Source organism: Bombus vosnesenskii, unplaced genomic scaffold (assembly GCF_011952255.1).
Source record: "Bombus vosnesenskii isolate JDL3184/JDL3185 unplaced genomic scaffold, Bvos_JDL3184-5_v1.1 scf7180000013336, whole genome shotgun sequence".
In the NCBI taxonomy this organism is placed as follows: Eukaryota; Metazoa; Arthropoda; class Insecta; order Hymenoptera; family Apidae; genus Bombus; species Bombus vosnesenskii.
In genome coordinates this window covers 529,616-542,413 of record NW_022882974.1, presented here as the reverse complement: position 1 = coordinate 542,413, position 12,798 = coordinate 529,616, and the positions used below count along the sequence as shown (strand labels likewise).

At 30.5% G+C, this 12,798-nt stretch overlaps 1 protein-coding gene across 2 annotated transcripts in view; it reads right to left on the bottom strand.

Moving 5' to 3' along the window:
- Nucleotides 1-379: 379 nt before the first annotated feature.
- LOC117235993 (zinc finger and BTB domain-containing protein 12-like) overlaps nt 380-12,798 on the bottom strand; it is a 68,739-nt gene continuing 56,320 nt past the window's right edge. The window contains exons 8-9 of one of the 2 annotated variants that reach the window (XM_033498559.1): nt 9,060-9,174; nt 380-1,674 (exon numbers count right to left, since the gene is read on the bottom strand). In XM_033498559.1, the coding sequence (XP_033354450.1) occupies nt 1,623-1,674; nt 9,060-9,174 (167 nt within the window). In that variant the 3' untranslated portion in view covers nt 380-1,622. Of the gene's footprint in view, nt 1,675-8,179; nt 8,539-9,059; nt 9,175-12,798 lie in introns of those variants that run through there. The other variant, XM_033498558.1, reaches the window with a different exon arrangement.

Here is a 12,798-nt window from a genome sequence, read left to right as displayed (position 1 = left end):
ACGAGCTAGGAAGTTCAGCGATCGCAGCAGGAGCATTCGGACGCATAGGACGTACATACGGAGTTTCTCGAGATAGCGCGTATTTATTTCGTAAGATTTATTATACCTGGACTTGTGCTTTGTGCCGAATTAATTTTTATAGACAATATATATATATATATATATTTAATAAATTGCTGACAAACATCAGGAAAGTAACTATTCTATTATTCGATCACACTTATCCTTCAATTAGTCCGGACAACTGAGGTTCTACTATATTTCATTGAATTCCATCCTAAGAGGTTGCTACTACCACTACGTTCGTTCGCGAATTATAAACAAAATTGTTTCTCGTTCATAATAAACGATCGTGTTTATTGCAAACGAAATTACTTCGTTTTTTTTTTTTGTTCATTTCTAATTATTGATCCTATACAAGTTATATGATTTATTACGAGTTCTTTCGTTATTAAGATCGATTTTTTTTTAAATCCGTTTCGAAGATGATTTTTCTATCAAGTAGGCCGCGTCTGCTTTTTCCTTTAAAAGCATCTCGCTGTTAGGTTAGATGTTTCTTTTTCTTTTTTGAGTTCACGATACTTTTCGTTATTTTATTTACATCTTATCAGCTCTTTGTTCACGAATTGTATTTAACACTCAGAAATTGGAGTTGATAAATTTAAGGCTCGGTTATTTATTATTAATAACGATAGTCGGATGTTTTTAATTATTTTTTTTAAACGAATGTACGTTTCTTTCGAATAATTCTTTACGAAGGTAATATTATTGATTCGTATGATTTTCAACCGATCCTAGCGGTGCTAATTTAAAACACGGCGGTTTAAGGCATAAGGACAACCTTGACATGATCCAAATTATGGAAATCTGGAAATTACGCGATTTAAGACGTCACGTTCTTTCTCAAAGAGACGTTCTTCCCCCGTACCTTCGAAGATTTTTTAATTCTTCACGTAATTGAACTACGTCATGTACCAGAATAATCTGGTACTCTGAAGCAATCAACGAATTGATCCTATAACGGCTTTAACTGTCCAAATAGTCTCGGCATTGTTTCATCGAAGGTAAAATATCAATCTACGATACTTCGTAGAGTTACTACTCGACTTGGTATTCTGCCTTTGTTACGTCAAAAAGGTATATCTGCAACTTCCGCTTAAATCAAGTCATCGCTGTCAGGCAGCAGAAAAACAGTTGTCCTGTGTGTGTATAGCAAATAAGAGAGTCGTATCTGCGTTAAAACTGAAGATATAACAGTTCATATCCCGGACGTATGTGAAATCGATGCCTGGTTGTTAAATGGTGAAAGACACTTTTCTCAAAATCACCTTTCGACCAGATACACCTATTTGAATTAACACGGCAACATTGATTCCTTCAAGTTCTTGAACTTTTTAACAATAGCGTATCCTTCGTGTGACTCAGTGGTTATGTGGCATATTAACCACGGCCAGATTAAACGGCGTGCCAACTTAATCGAAAATAGTAATTTTCAAGGTGTCGATGCCGAGAGAGGACGAAGCAAGAAGGTTAGTCGCAAGCCGCAAGAAGTCCCCAGATTCGATTGAACGTTGCGAAGTTGTTCGATTATGGCTGCACGTTCAACGCACTTCTACCACCTCTCACTTATCTTCGGGATTTGCCCTTGGTGATCTTTCTGTTTCCTGTCTCTCACTGCGAACAAATATTATCAACCCTTCCAGACTCCTCCTTTTCCTTTCCCTGTTTTGGTATCCTTTCATATACATATATCTAATAAAAGATTTGTGTAAAATTTTTTATTGTGCACTGCCGACCATAAGTACGTGTATACGTGTTAGGACAGCAGCTGATATTTAGTATAAATTGACTGCTTATCACAGATTTTATTTTCTAGTTATTTTATCATAAATTTGATTATTCGTGTGTCTTATAAAGTTTATTAAATGAAGTAAATTTAATTACACAAATTTCTCAATAAATATAACGAGTATGTGTCCTAATACGTACTTATGGTCGGCAGTATAGATACCTATGTTATAAAAGATTATAGTATTAAGAAACGTATATAAAAGACATTCATGAAACACATAAAAATTATATACACGGTGTTTTGTAATAAATTGGCGATATTTAAGAGGCGGATTCAGCACATAATTCGACACCACAACAGAAAAATACTGACATCAATATATCAGTCATTTACTATATAGCAATAATATCACTCGAAAGTCACGATTTTAGGGAACACGAGTTTGAATGTTCCGAATTGTTATCTTCTCCCATATATTCTTTGCAAAAATAGCAATTTGTCTTGGGGACGTTCAACAGTTTTATGTATTTTTGTGGAATTATTTTGGAGGTTGATATACGTGAAACGTATGTGGGAAATGCGAAGACTAATGTACTCGAATATTAATTATTTCCTATTATACATATGTAATATTAAATGTAAAGAATAGTACGATATATCATTGCATAACCTCTCACAATTTGTACTAATTTACAATTTATATTTATATGTTTCCCTTACTGTTTCTTAAATTGTTGAATCGTTCCGATGTTTTTTAATTAATCTCCTCAGGATAGGTCGGCTGTGTATCGTTTGTGAAAGTATTTGGGTGATTGGATAGCTTCTGTTTGTATTTTTCAGCATAATTTGCGATTAATCTGTTACAGTTTCGTGATGATGCAATAGCGACACAGCTGCCCTCGCGTGGTGAATTTTTAAAGTTCACTTATAGGTCTCTACCAGTAGAAAGTACATGCTTTACCTGTACCAATAATTCAAAAACTAAAAATTTTGAGTTCCTGTTTTCGAGATATAGCGAGTTTAACATTCTGTCATTCCGTATCTAATTACCTTCGTAGGAGATGCTAAAAATAACTACCTTGCATTTCTTCAGTGCATCCATCCATCGGATTTCTAACCAATTAGCTGTTTTTGACGATTTGAAATCAATCGTATACTCAGCACCTATTAAGATTTTAAATAAATAAAAAATACTCTTGGTGAGTACTATAAGCCCTTAAATTCTTGGACATTTTTTTTACCAACCCATTGTATATATTGTACAGTATAACACACTGCGATATGCCAAAACGAATCTTTTTTTATCTTTTATTTTTCTTTTTTGCGGGGTGCTGAATTTGTCCCTCAAATGTTGCCCATTTATCATGAAACACCGAGTATATGCAAGTACTTCATGTTGTCCGTAATACAAGCGTGATTAATGCGATTTGTTTCAAAGCATTCTTCGTTGCAATTAAAATCGTTGGATCCTAGACTAATTACTGCACAAGATTCCTTAATGAAATTAGTTAACTGTATCACGAGCGATACGTAGGAATTAATTTTAAAAAGCTTACGATTAATCAGAAAGGAAGAACAGTCGTAACTACAACTTCCTCTGAATGACCGGATGCGATTATTGAACCCAATTAAAACGCGTACCTATCGTTTTAAAGTGTTCTTAAACGTATGTAATGAAATATTAATGTAACAGTCTGAAGAACGTATAAATGAGACAGCTGAATGTCTGCATGACAGAAGTCTCTTTTAACGAAGATCCACAAAATTCCTGAATGGAAATAGTATAATGGCGCATAAATTTCTTAATTGCTGCAATAGAATATGATACAATAGTCTTGGGCATTTCATGTATCTAACGTTTGTGCTATTAGTTGAATGTGTACAAAATTTTTAATTGCAAGGAATACTAATTTTTCATTGAGAAACACTTAGGAAACGTTAATTTTTCTTGTTTTACTTGATGCCTATTTACGATAATCAACTAATAATATAGAAACTATTAACCTGTTTTTTACAGAAACGTGTGTAAACACGTGTGTAAGCAAATAATTGCATTTATTGGTAAATACAATTGAAAATGTAGTGGAATGTAGTGATATGTAGTGGAAAATCAACTATTGATTTTTCAAGGGAAAATAAAGGTAATTTAAACGGTCAGTTAACGTGAATAACAATAAAGTAAGAAAAGCTAATAGGATTTTTTTGTACTATTTAATATAAATAATGATATATTTATCTTTCATCTTCGCTTTACTGAATTCATCTCCATGACGGGTCATTTAAGTTTATGCAATTTTTTTATTAAATTTTTGCGTTTTAAAAGATCCAATAAAACTTCTGAAGGCTCTTTCAAGCTCCTAAAACATCATCCAGTAGTTTTTACTGTTACCTCGTTTACCTCAGTCTTTTTAAACAAAGTAAAATTGAAACAGAAATGTGGGAAGAATGAAAAATGGCTTAAAATTGTTGGTCGAAAACGATCCAGTAAGCAGATGGACTCCTTAGGTCCTGTACGTTGAAAATTTGATTAATTGTTCGAAAAAAATGTTATTTCCCCGGAATTTTTGGAATATTTATAATCATAATGTGACTAAAAAATTATAACAAAAGAAAATTCATATTTTTGTATCAGCAAATCTTATGCTTATTTTATAAAGTGAATTAAATAAATTAAATAAACATTTTTTATGAATTAAATGAATTAAATAAATATTTTATGAGTGAATTAGAAGAACAGTTATTGTTATAAATTATATAAATTAAATTGTTTATCGTGACTGCTTCTGCTAAATTCAGTTATTACTTTCACTAATATACAATTAAATTCTAAAATAAAAAACAGAAAAGTACGAAATTGTCACGTACAATAATTCATTTTTCATGGTTTAAATATCAAGTGCATATAATGTGTTAATTTAAATTAATGTCGCTGTTGAGTTTTTCCATTCACTGAGAAATAAAATTGCGATTCTCATTTTTAATTCAACTTCCTTCCATTGAAAATTAACAATTTCATTTTTACAGGTAAATTTAATTATGCTACTATACAAATTGATATTATACAAACATACGGTACGTGCAAAAATTTTAGACCACCTATGGAAGAAATCTAAATTTTTTTTTTTTAATCGAGGTAAGAATATTTTGTTATTTTATTATTATTATTTTTTTAGAGTGCTGTCGAATAATTATTTAAGAATGTCGTTGCATTATTTTCAAAAAGTTGATTTCTATTTTTGATTTGCTTTCCTTCTTCTTCTTCATCATTTATGATCGCATATTATACGATATTTAAGTGAAGTTTCCTTTCATGTATTTTCAAAAAATATGCGAATCATAAAATACCATAAATAAGCATCATAATGGAAATATTATTGGTAAAGGGAAAGATCTACGTATTTACATAGATCAACATGCAGAAACGTTTCCTAAGAATGTGTTCAGTTACCCGTTACAGGATCAGCAACGTAGCAAGCACAAAATGTTGCACTTTTTCTTTTAACTAAATTGATGGACTTATTAAACCGGCAGTACTATAATTTATAGTTCTATTGGACCATACGATACACCAACCAATTTCCAATGAGCTGGAAAACTCATGAGCAGAGGAATCCAATAAAGGTGGTCAAGGTCATCCCATCCTAGCAGCGAACATCCCATTCAGAAAATATAGGTCAAATTGCGATAAAAAATGCATTCTCCTTGCAGAAAGTTTATTTCATTTAAGTATATTTGTTACTATGTACCTGTGGACCAGAAATGAAAATGCACAGAGAGAAAAATATCAACTCTGTCCGAGGAGATAGTAAACCGTATTAAAAGATACAAAGGAAGAATATAAAAGCACCCGAATAATAAAATTAACAGAAAACGAGTAGGTAGCATCCCATGGATTCAAGTACATTATAGAGAAGCAACAGTCGTGGAACAACATCCTATGGGGGATTAGGGTTAGGTTAGACATAGAGATAGAGGGGGGGGGGCAAGGGAGAATTGCAAACTTTCAACACAATCTCGCCGCATAACATAATTTAAAATAATTCATTTTGATATTAATATTCACCTCTTAATAAAATTAATATAAATTTTAAAATAATTAATATATTAAAATACTCTATCTATTATGATAAATTAATTAAAAAATAAAAATTTAATTTTATTAAATTATATTAAATTATATAAATAAAATATTTGAACTATTTTAAATTTTATAATATAATAAAATTAATAATAATAATAAAATAATAATAATATAATAAATTTTAATAATTAAATTTATTTTTAATAATAATAATAATAATTTACTAAAATTCAAGAAAGATCATGTGATACACGACTGAAAGGTAGATTCACTGTGACAAATAGTCATCGATCGCACATATTTCCCTATGTGTTAGATGATACTTCATGGTAGCAAATATCGTTGGTTTTTATATGGGTCTTACTATAATATTACTGTAGAGTTGGGTTGCGTTGTCAGATCATGTTAGGTTTGGCTCAGACTATTCTACTACCAGGTTTACACATTTTAACCCATATTTTCTAAATAGGATGTTTATATAAATAGAATAGAACGTTTACAGTTGCAGTAGCTGTGACCAATGTGGGATTCCTCTACTCATAAGCTTTCTCATGTTGTATTATACGGCCCAATAGACGTAGGCCTAAATACTCCAGTGCAGCCAAATCAACTATGCACGTAATTGTATACTTGAGCGGTGTACTTGTATAAATTTAGTGCGTAAGAATAAATTATGTCTGTAGGTATGTGTCCATCTGCGACACAGCTACAAGCATAGGAGACATGTTTACCACGTCGCTTAATTTACGTTTATATAAACTAGAGACAAAAGATAAGAATTAGGTTTGGATTCGGTTAGGTTGGCAACCAATATCGACGCATGCGCTATCAGGCACGTACATTATAGGCAAAATTCACTGTAGTGGCAATACACGATTAGGAAACTGTGAATTTCGATACGCCAACTAGTAGCAGAAAATTGAACTACCGAGAATAGATCGAGTATCTATCATCTATACGATCACTAATATTTAAAGGGACACGTTGTAAAGAACGTGTTTTAAATTCGTTTTAATGCTTGCGAATTGATCAGTATAACAACAGTCGTGTAATTATTTATGTAATTATAAAAATTTACGCAATGGAACTTCTTCTAGAAATAAATAAAAATAATATATATTGTTGTGTGTACAGTTGTATGTCAAAATGACGCTGTCCGTTTTATCATTTTCTTTTATCTTTCAAAGAACTAAAAACCTATAGTGTAACTAAAAAATAAATAAAGTCAAGAGGAAATTATTGACTGCTTCAGTGCATGGGTTAAAAATATAACAATGGACAAAAGTGTATCATTATCTATAAGAGTATACTCATTATACTTTACAAAAAAATATTTTGTTCCAAGTATTATTGCAATCATAATTAGAATTGGACATAAAATTCATGAATTTTAAGAAGTCGTGTAAGAAATTTATTTAAATTTTTTCTTCTAAATAGTCGCATACGTCGTTTAAAGAATACTACAATTCCATCAGTTAGTCTTCCAACCTCTTCAATTAACACAGAACTTAGTATATTAACAAAGACTACTTGTAAAGAAAAACAAAACTACTTCATAGAATATTAAACAAGTTTTAAATTGTTAGAAGCTATTGAGTGTTTGGAATATAAATAAACCAGCTAATTGACTAGACTACTTTCAGCAGTTTGCAATCTTACCACCAGAGGGTTAAAATTTAAGTCACGCCTCTACTACTAAGTTCCTCAATATAAATTCTAACATTTTCATGTTACTTGTACAGTTCAAATACTTGTACAATATTAAAATATACACGCTCATGTATATTTGTGAAATAAATTTGTACGTGTATATCGCTCAAATATGCAGTTATGTACGTGTGTAGCTTGTTTAATACTATTCAGGTATAATTGTGTCGTGTGAGAACTATATTGCCGTCAGATATACTTGTGCAGTAAATTCGTACATGTACACCGCTCAAGTATGCAGTTACGTGTACAACCGGCTTAAGGTACACTTGCGCACACACGGCTTGTACAAGTATGGATGTTTAAACGTATTTATATTTCTCGTACAATGGAAATACTTGTGCGATATTATCATACACACGCTCGTGTATACTTGTGAAATTTTGTATATGTATACCGCTAGTATACTAGTATATAAAGTATATAGTTACGTGTGTAACCGGCTTAACGCTGTTCAGGTATACTTGTGTCGTGTGTCTGCTATATAGCCATCAGGTATTATATAAGAAAACTTCTAATTAACGTTACGTAACACATAGAATAGAAACAAACAAGTATTGATCGGATATCGTTTTAGAAAAATGAAATACCACAATAACTTCAATTATACTACTTCTATTTACAACATGTTTATACTCAATATTATAACCAAAATGTCAAATAGGGTAAGTCTTCATCTTAAGAAAATTTTAGGTTAGGACTGTATATATGTACCGCGTTCAATGAGTACACTCAGAAAGTAATATAAATATAAATTGTGTATCTGAAGACATAACAAAAGTTTGTAACTGCCAGATTATTAGAAAGGCTATTATTTCCGTTTTATCTTATCTGAATAAGGGAACATCTTTAAAATTCTGGGGAACATTAAAGTAGTAAATGCTGCGTATCTTTCAGTAATGGAAAACATTTGTTTATGCCCAGAATCTTTAATTTAAAAGTCAAAGCGCCTCGCAGGCTGAAAGAAACAATTTTATGCAAATATGAGGAGGCTTACGCCGACAAAAAGTGCCAGAATTTACATTTTCATTTATTGGGTATTAAACCTCGCAAACGATTTAAATACCACTTTTAAATGCAAACGCACAGTGTTCCTTTTGTCACAGCAGTTTTTTAAACCATTACTGGTTTAATCTACCATAATTTCTGGTTTAATCTATTATAACGATTAATGATTCAGAATCGTAGGGAACTAATATTATTAACGATATTCGCAAATATATAATTAACAGAAAATACTTTTCACCAGTAAATAAAACTGCATGATTTTCTATACCTATTTTAACATCATGGATTTTTATAATTGTCGTGCGAAAAGCAAATTTTCATTTAATTTCAAACGTCGATGACACTCGAATGAAAATTTAGCAAGTTCTCGTTGATGAAGTGCAATAACTGAAAGGCTCGGTTTACGATCGAAGGAAAGATAAAGAAGAAAAAAAATACGAGAGGATGAATCGGAAATTAAATTGGACTCACCAAATGTATCTAATAGATTTCATCTTGAGTGCCGTCGAGTTCTCCTTGCACTTGTAAGCCAACACTTGCTTCACGCTGCTCACGTCGACTGTGGGAAACCTCGATGTCACGTAGGCTTTAAAATTTCAATGAAAAATGTATTTTCACCAGATGTGGAAAATTAGATACTGCGATTCTACTGATCACCACTGCATTCAACCAATATTTCATTCATTCCTCCATTCGTTTTACTTTATGCCCTTCGTGGACAGAATTATCACTCCAAAAGAAGGACGTCTACGCTCACTTAGAACCTGGGACCATAACAGCTATAATCGAAATGAAACAAGTTCCATATATAAGAATCGGTAGATTATTTCAACCGATTTTGGTTACGAACAACCGTTATAAACAATCACAATGTTTTTGGTTACCGATAATCATTAACAAGGGGAGAATTCTTTTTTTTTTTTTTTGCTTACCGATAACCATTATCGATAAGAGATTCCTTTTTGGCTACTTGGCATACCGAGCGAGCAATTAACTGAAGTGAATATACCTGTTCTACCCGTTTAACGAGTTAAGAAAGTTGCATGTAAAAAACAAATAGTGAATCTGTTTTTAGTGCCTTTAGGCTAGATACCGATTATCATTAATGTTAACAACTGACGATGACGAAGAAAACATTCCGTTACTGGTGATGGTTACCGCTAACCAAAAAGAGATGTTACGTCATCGATAGAGGTTATCGGTAATCAAAAAAAATTCCGTCACGAATAATAGTCAATGGTGACAAAAAAAAAAAAGAAGAATTATGTTACGGATAATGGCTATCGACAACCAAAAACAATTTCCTTATATATAACGATTACGTGCAACCAAAATGAAATTATCATAATAACAGTTATCGGTAACCAAAAATCGGTAACCATCTGCCGTCGATAATAGTTCTCAGTAAACAAAAAGAATTCCATCATAAATATTAACTACTGGTTACTAAAAAAAGGATTATGTTACGGATGATGGTTATCGACAACTAAAAACAATTTTCTTATGTATAATGATTATGAGTAACCAAAAAAAATTGTCGCAATAACGGTTATCGGTAACCAAAAAAATTCTGTCGTCGATAGTGGTTATCGATAACCAATAATACTTTGGTTATTCATAACGATTATTCATAACCAAAATCAGTTAAAAGTATTTACTAGCTCTTATACTGCAACTTTTAGTCGTTTTGGTTATAACTGTTAGGGTTCCTGGTTCCTTGTTACTGTATACTTTAATTTCTGCGTTGAATTATTTAAAACACTGCTCTGATTTATCTATTAAAGAGCAGAAAATGGTGAACAAAGATGCGATGTTGACTTATAAAATTTGCTCGATGGATATGCTTAGATGACAACAGATGATAATTTTCTTTTTTTACACGTCGTAGAAATTTGTTAAATCTCGTAAATTCTTCGTAAATCTTCAATTTGTCTAGTTCTTATTCTCACGAATAATTAAACCAGCTAATTACCGTTCTTTTCGATATAAAGAAACTATACTGTTTCGAACGAGAAACCAATCTCCTCTTGTGGCTAACCTTACACCTAACCTTACAGTTAATTACTAACTCTCGAGTACTCGAACAGCTGTAATTTAGGATATATACAACAACTAAGCAAGAGCAATTTCCTTAAATAATTATGAAAAGATATTACTGTTATCCGAATAATTCCTCATTAGATCAATTATAGCTTTCCATTAATTCGAATACTGGAGTTTCCACTGTACATAGATGTCGCTTATGGATATGATATACAGGGTGTCCCGGTATTGGTGGTACAATCAGCGAGAAAGTGATTTTACGTGAAAGAGCAAATCGAAGATGCGGAATAAAATTGTTTTGTTTCATACGACGCTTCGTTTTCGAGAAAATCGATCCCGAAAGTTTGTCAAGTGTAGTCAAACTCGATTAATTTCGAGCGGGACAGAAACGAATAATTGACAGTAAGTTGTCCGAGTGAAAGTAGGTCAAAAATGTAGGAAAAAACTTTTCCATAGAAAGTTTCGTTTCCGAAAAAATAAAATTTGAAAATTGATCAAATACGTGCATACCGGACAAACCTTATTTCCTTGAAAACGATGTCTTAAATGAACAAATATTTTCGCAGGTAGAATAATCTCCTGCTGATGGTTTACTCGTATTTAATCGGTAACTATCGAAATTTACATATAGCAATCAAATTTTCTCCAGATAGCAACAGATTCCATATTTAGATTTCCAGATAGATCCAGATTTCTTACATATAGCAAGTCAATTTTCTCCAGAACAAAGCGTCAAATGTAAAAAAATATCTTTTCATGTAGATCCCTCTGCTCCTCGATTGTACTATCAGTAGTGGGACACCCGGTATATATTTCCCGAATCGATTTTTACTACATCTCATAACTACAAAACGAAAAACTTAAAAATCTGATATAAAGCAGTTAATATGATATAATATGATAATAACATGTATTTATTGTCATATTACATATATTATATAATTTTTTTATTACGTAACATTATTATTTAAATTGTGCTATACCTTGATATCATATCATATTATTATTACATCGCATCGTTATTTATATTATATCATATCCATACATATTATATAATATCAATATTATTAATAATATACTAATATTTAGAATATAAATTTTATAAATATTGAATGTATATTATATATACAATATATTATTATAAATATAATATTATATTAATATATCAATATTATTGTATTTATTATATTATTAATATATTATTATATTATAATATTTATACATTATATTATTATTATTATATCGAATAGTTATATATTATATTTATATTATATCATATCCATACATATTATATAATATCAATATTATTAATAATATATTAATATTTAGAATATAAATTTTATAAATATTGAATGTATATTATATATGCAATATATTATTATAAATATAATATTACATTGATATATCAATATTATTGTATTTATTATATTATTAATATATTATAATATTATATTATAATATTTATACATTGTATTATTCTTATTATATCGAATAGTTATTTATATTATATGATATATATAATGCATATAGTATAATATTTATAATATTATAATACATAATATAATTATATTATAAATATAATAACATATATGATATTATGTGTAGATATTATATAATATAAATAACGATGCGATATAATAATAATAATATGATATAATATCAAATTATAGCACAATTTAAATAATAATGTTTAATAGTGATAATATGTTTAATAACATGAAATAATGTTTCTCCGAAAAAGGACAGATCATACTCACTGTAAAAAGAACAAATGACAATTGAATTATTGAGACAAAAATATATACAGGGTGTGCTGTATAACGTGATTAATGGACTAAAGGGTTATTTTACGAGCAAAAGCAACTTGGAAACGTAGAATAAAATTCTTTGTCCCAAGCTTCGTGCTTGAGAAAATCGAGTTTGAAAATTTATCGAACGTGCTTGAACATACATAGCTAAATCTGGACTGGACAGAAACAAATAATCGACAGAAAGTTATTCTACACGTGAGAATAAGTGAGAAATACAGGGCGAAACATTTTCCCAAGACGATTTGTTCTCGAGAAAAATGAGTGCGATAATTTATCATACGCGCGTAGTAGGCCAATCCTTAACTAAACACGACTATCTAAACCCTATTTTCTTGAAAACGAGCTTAAAATCGTAC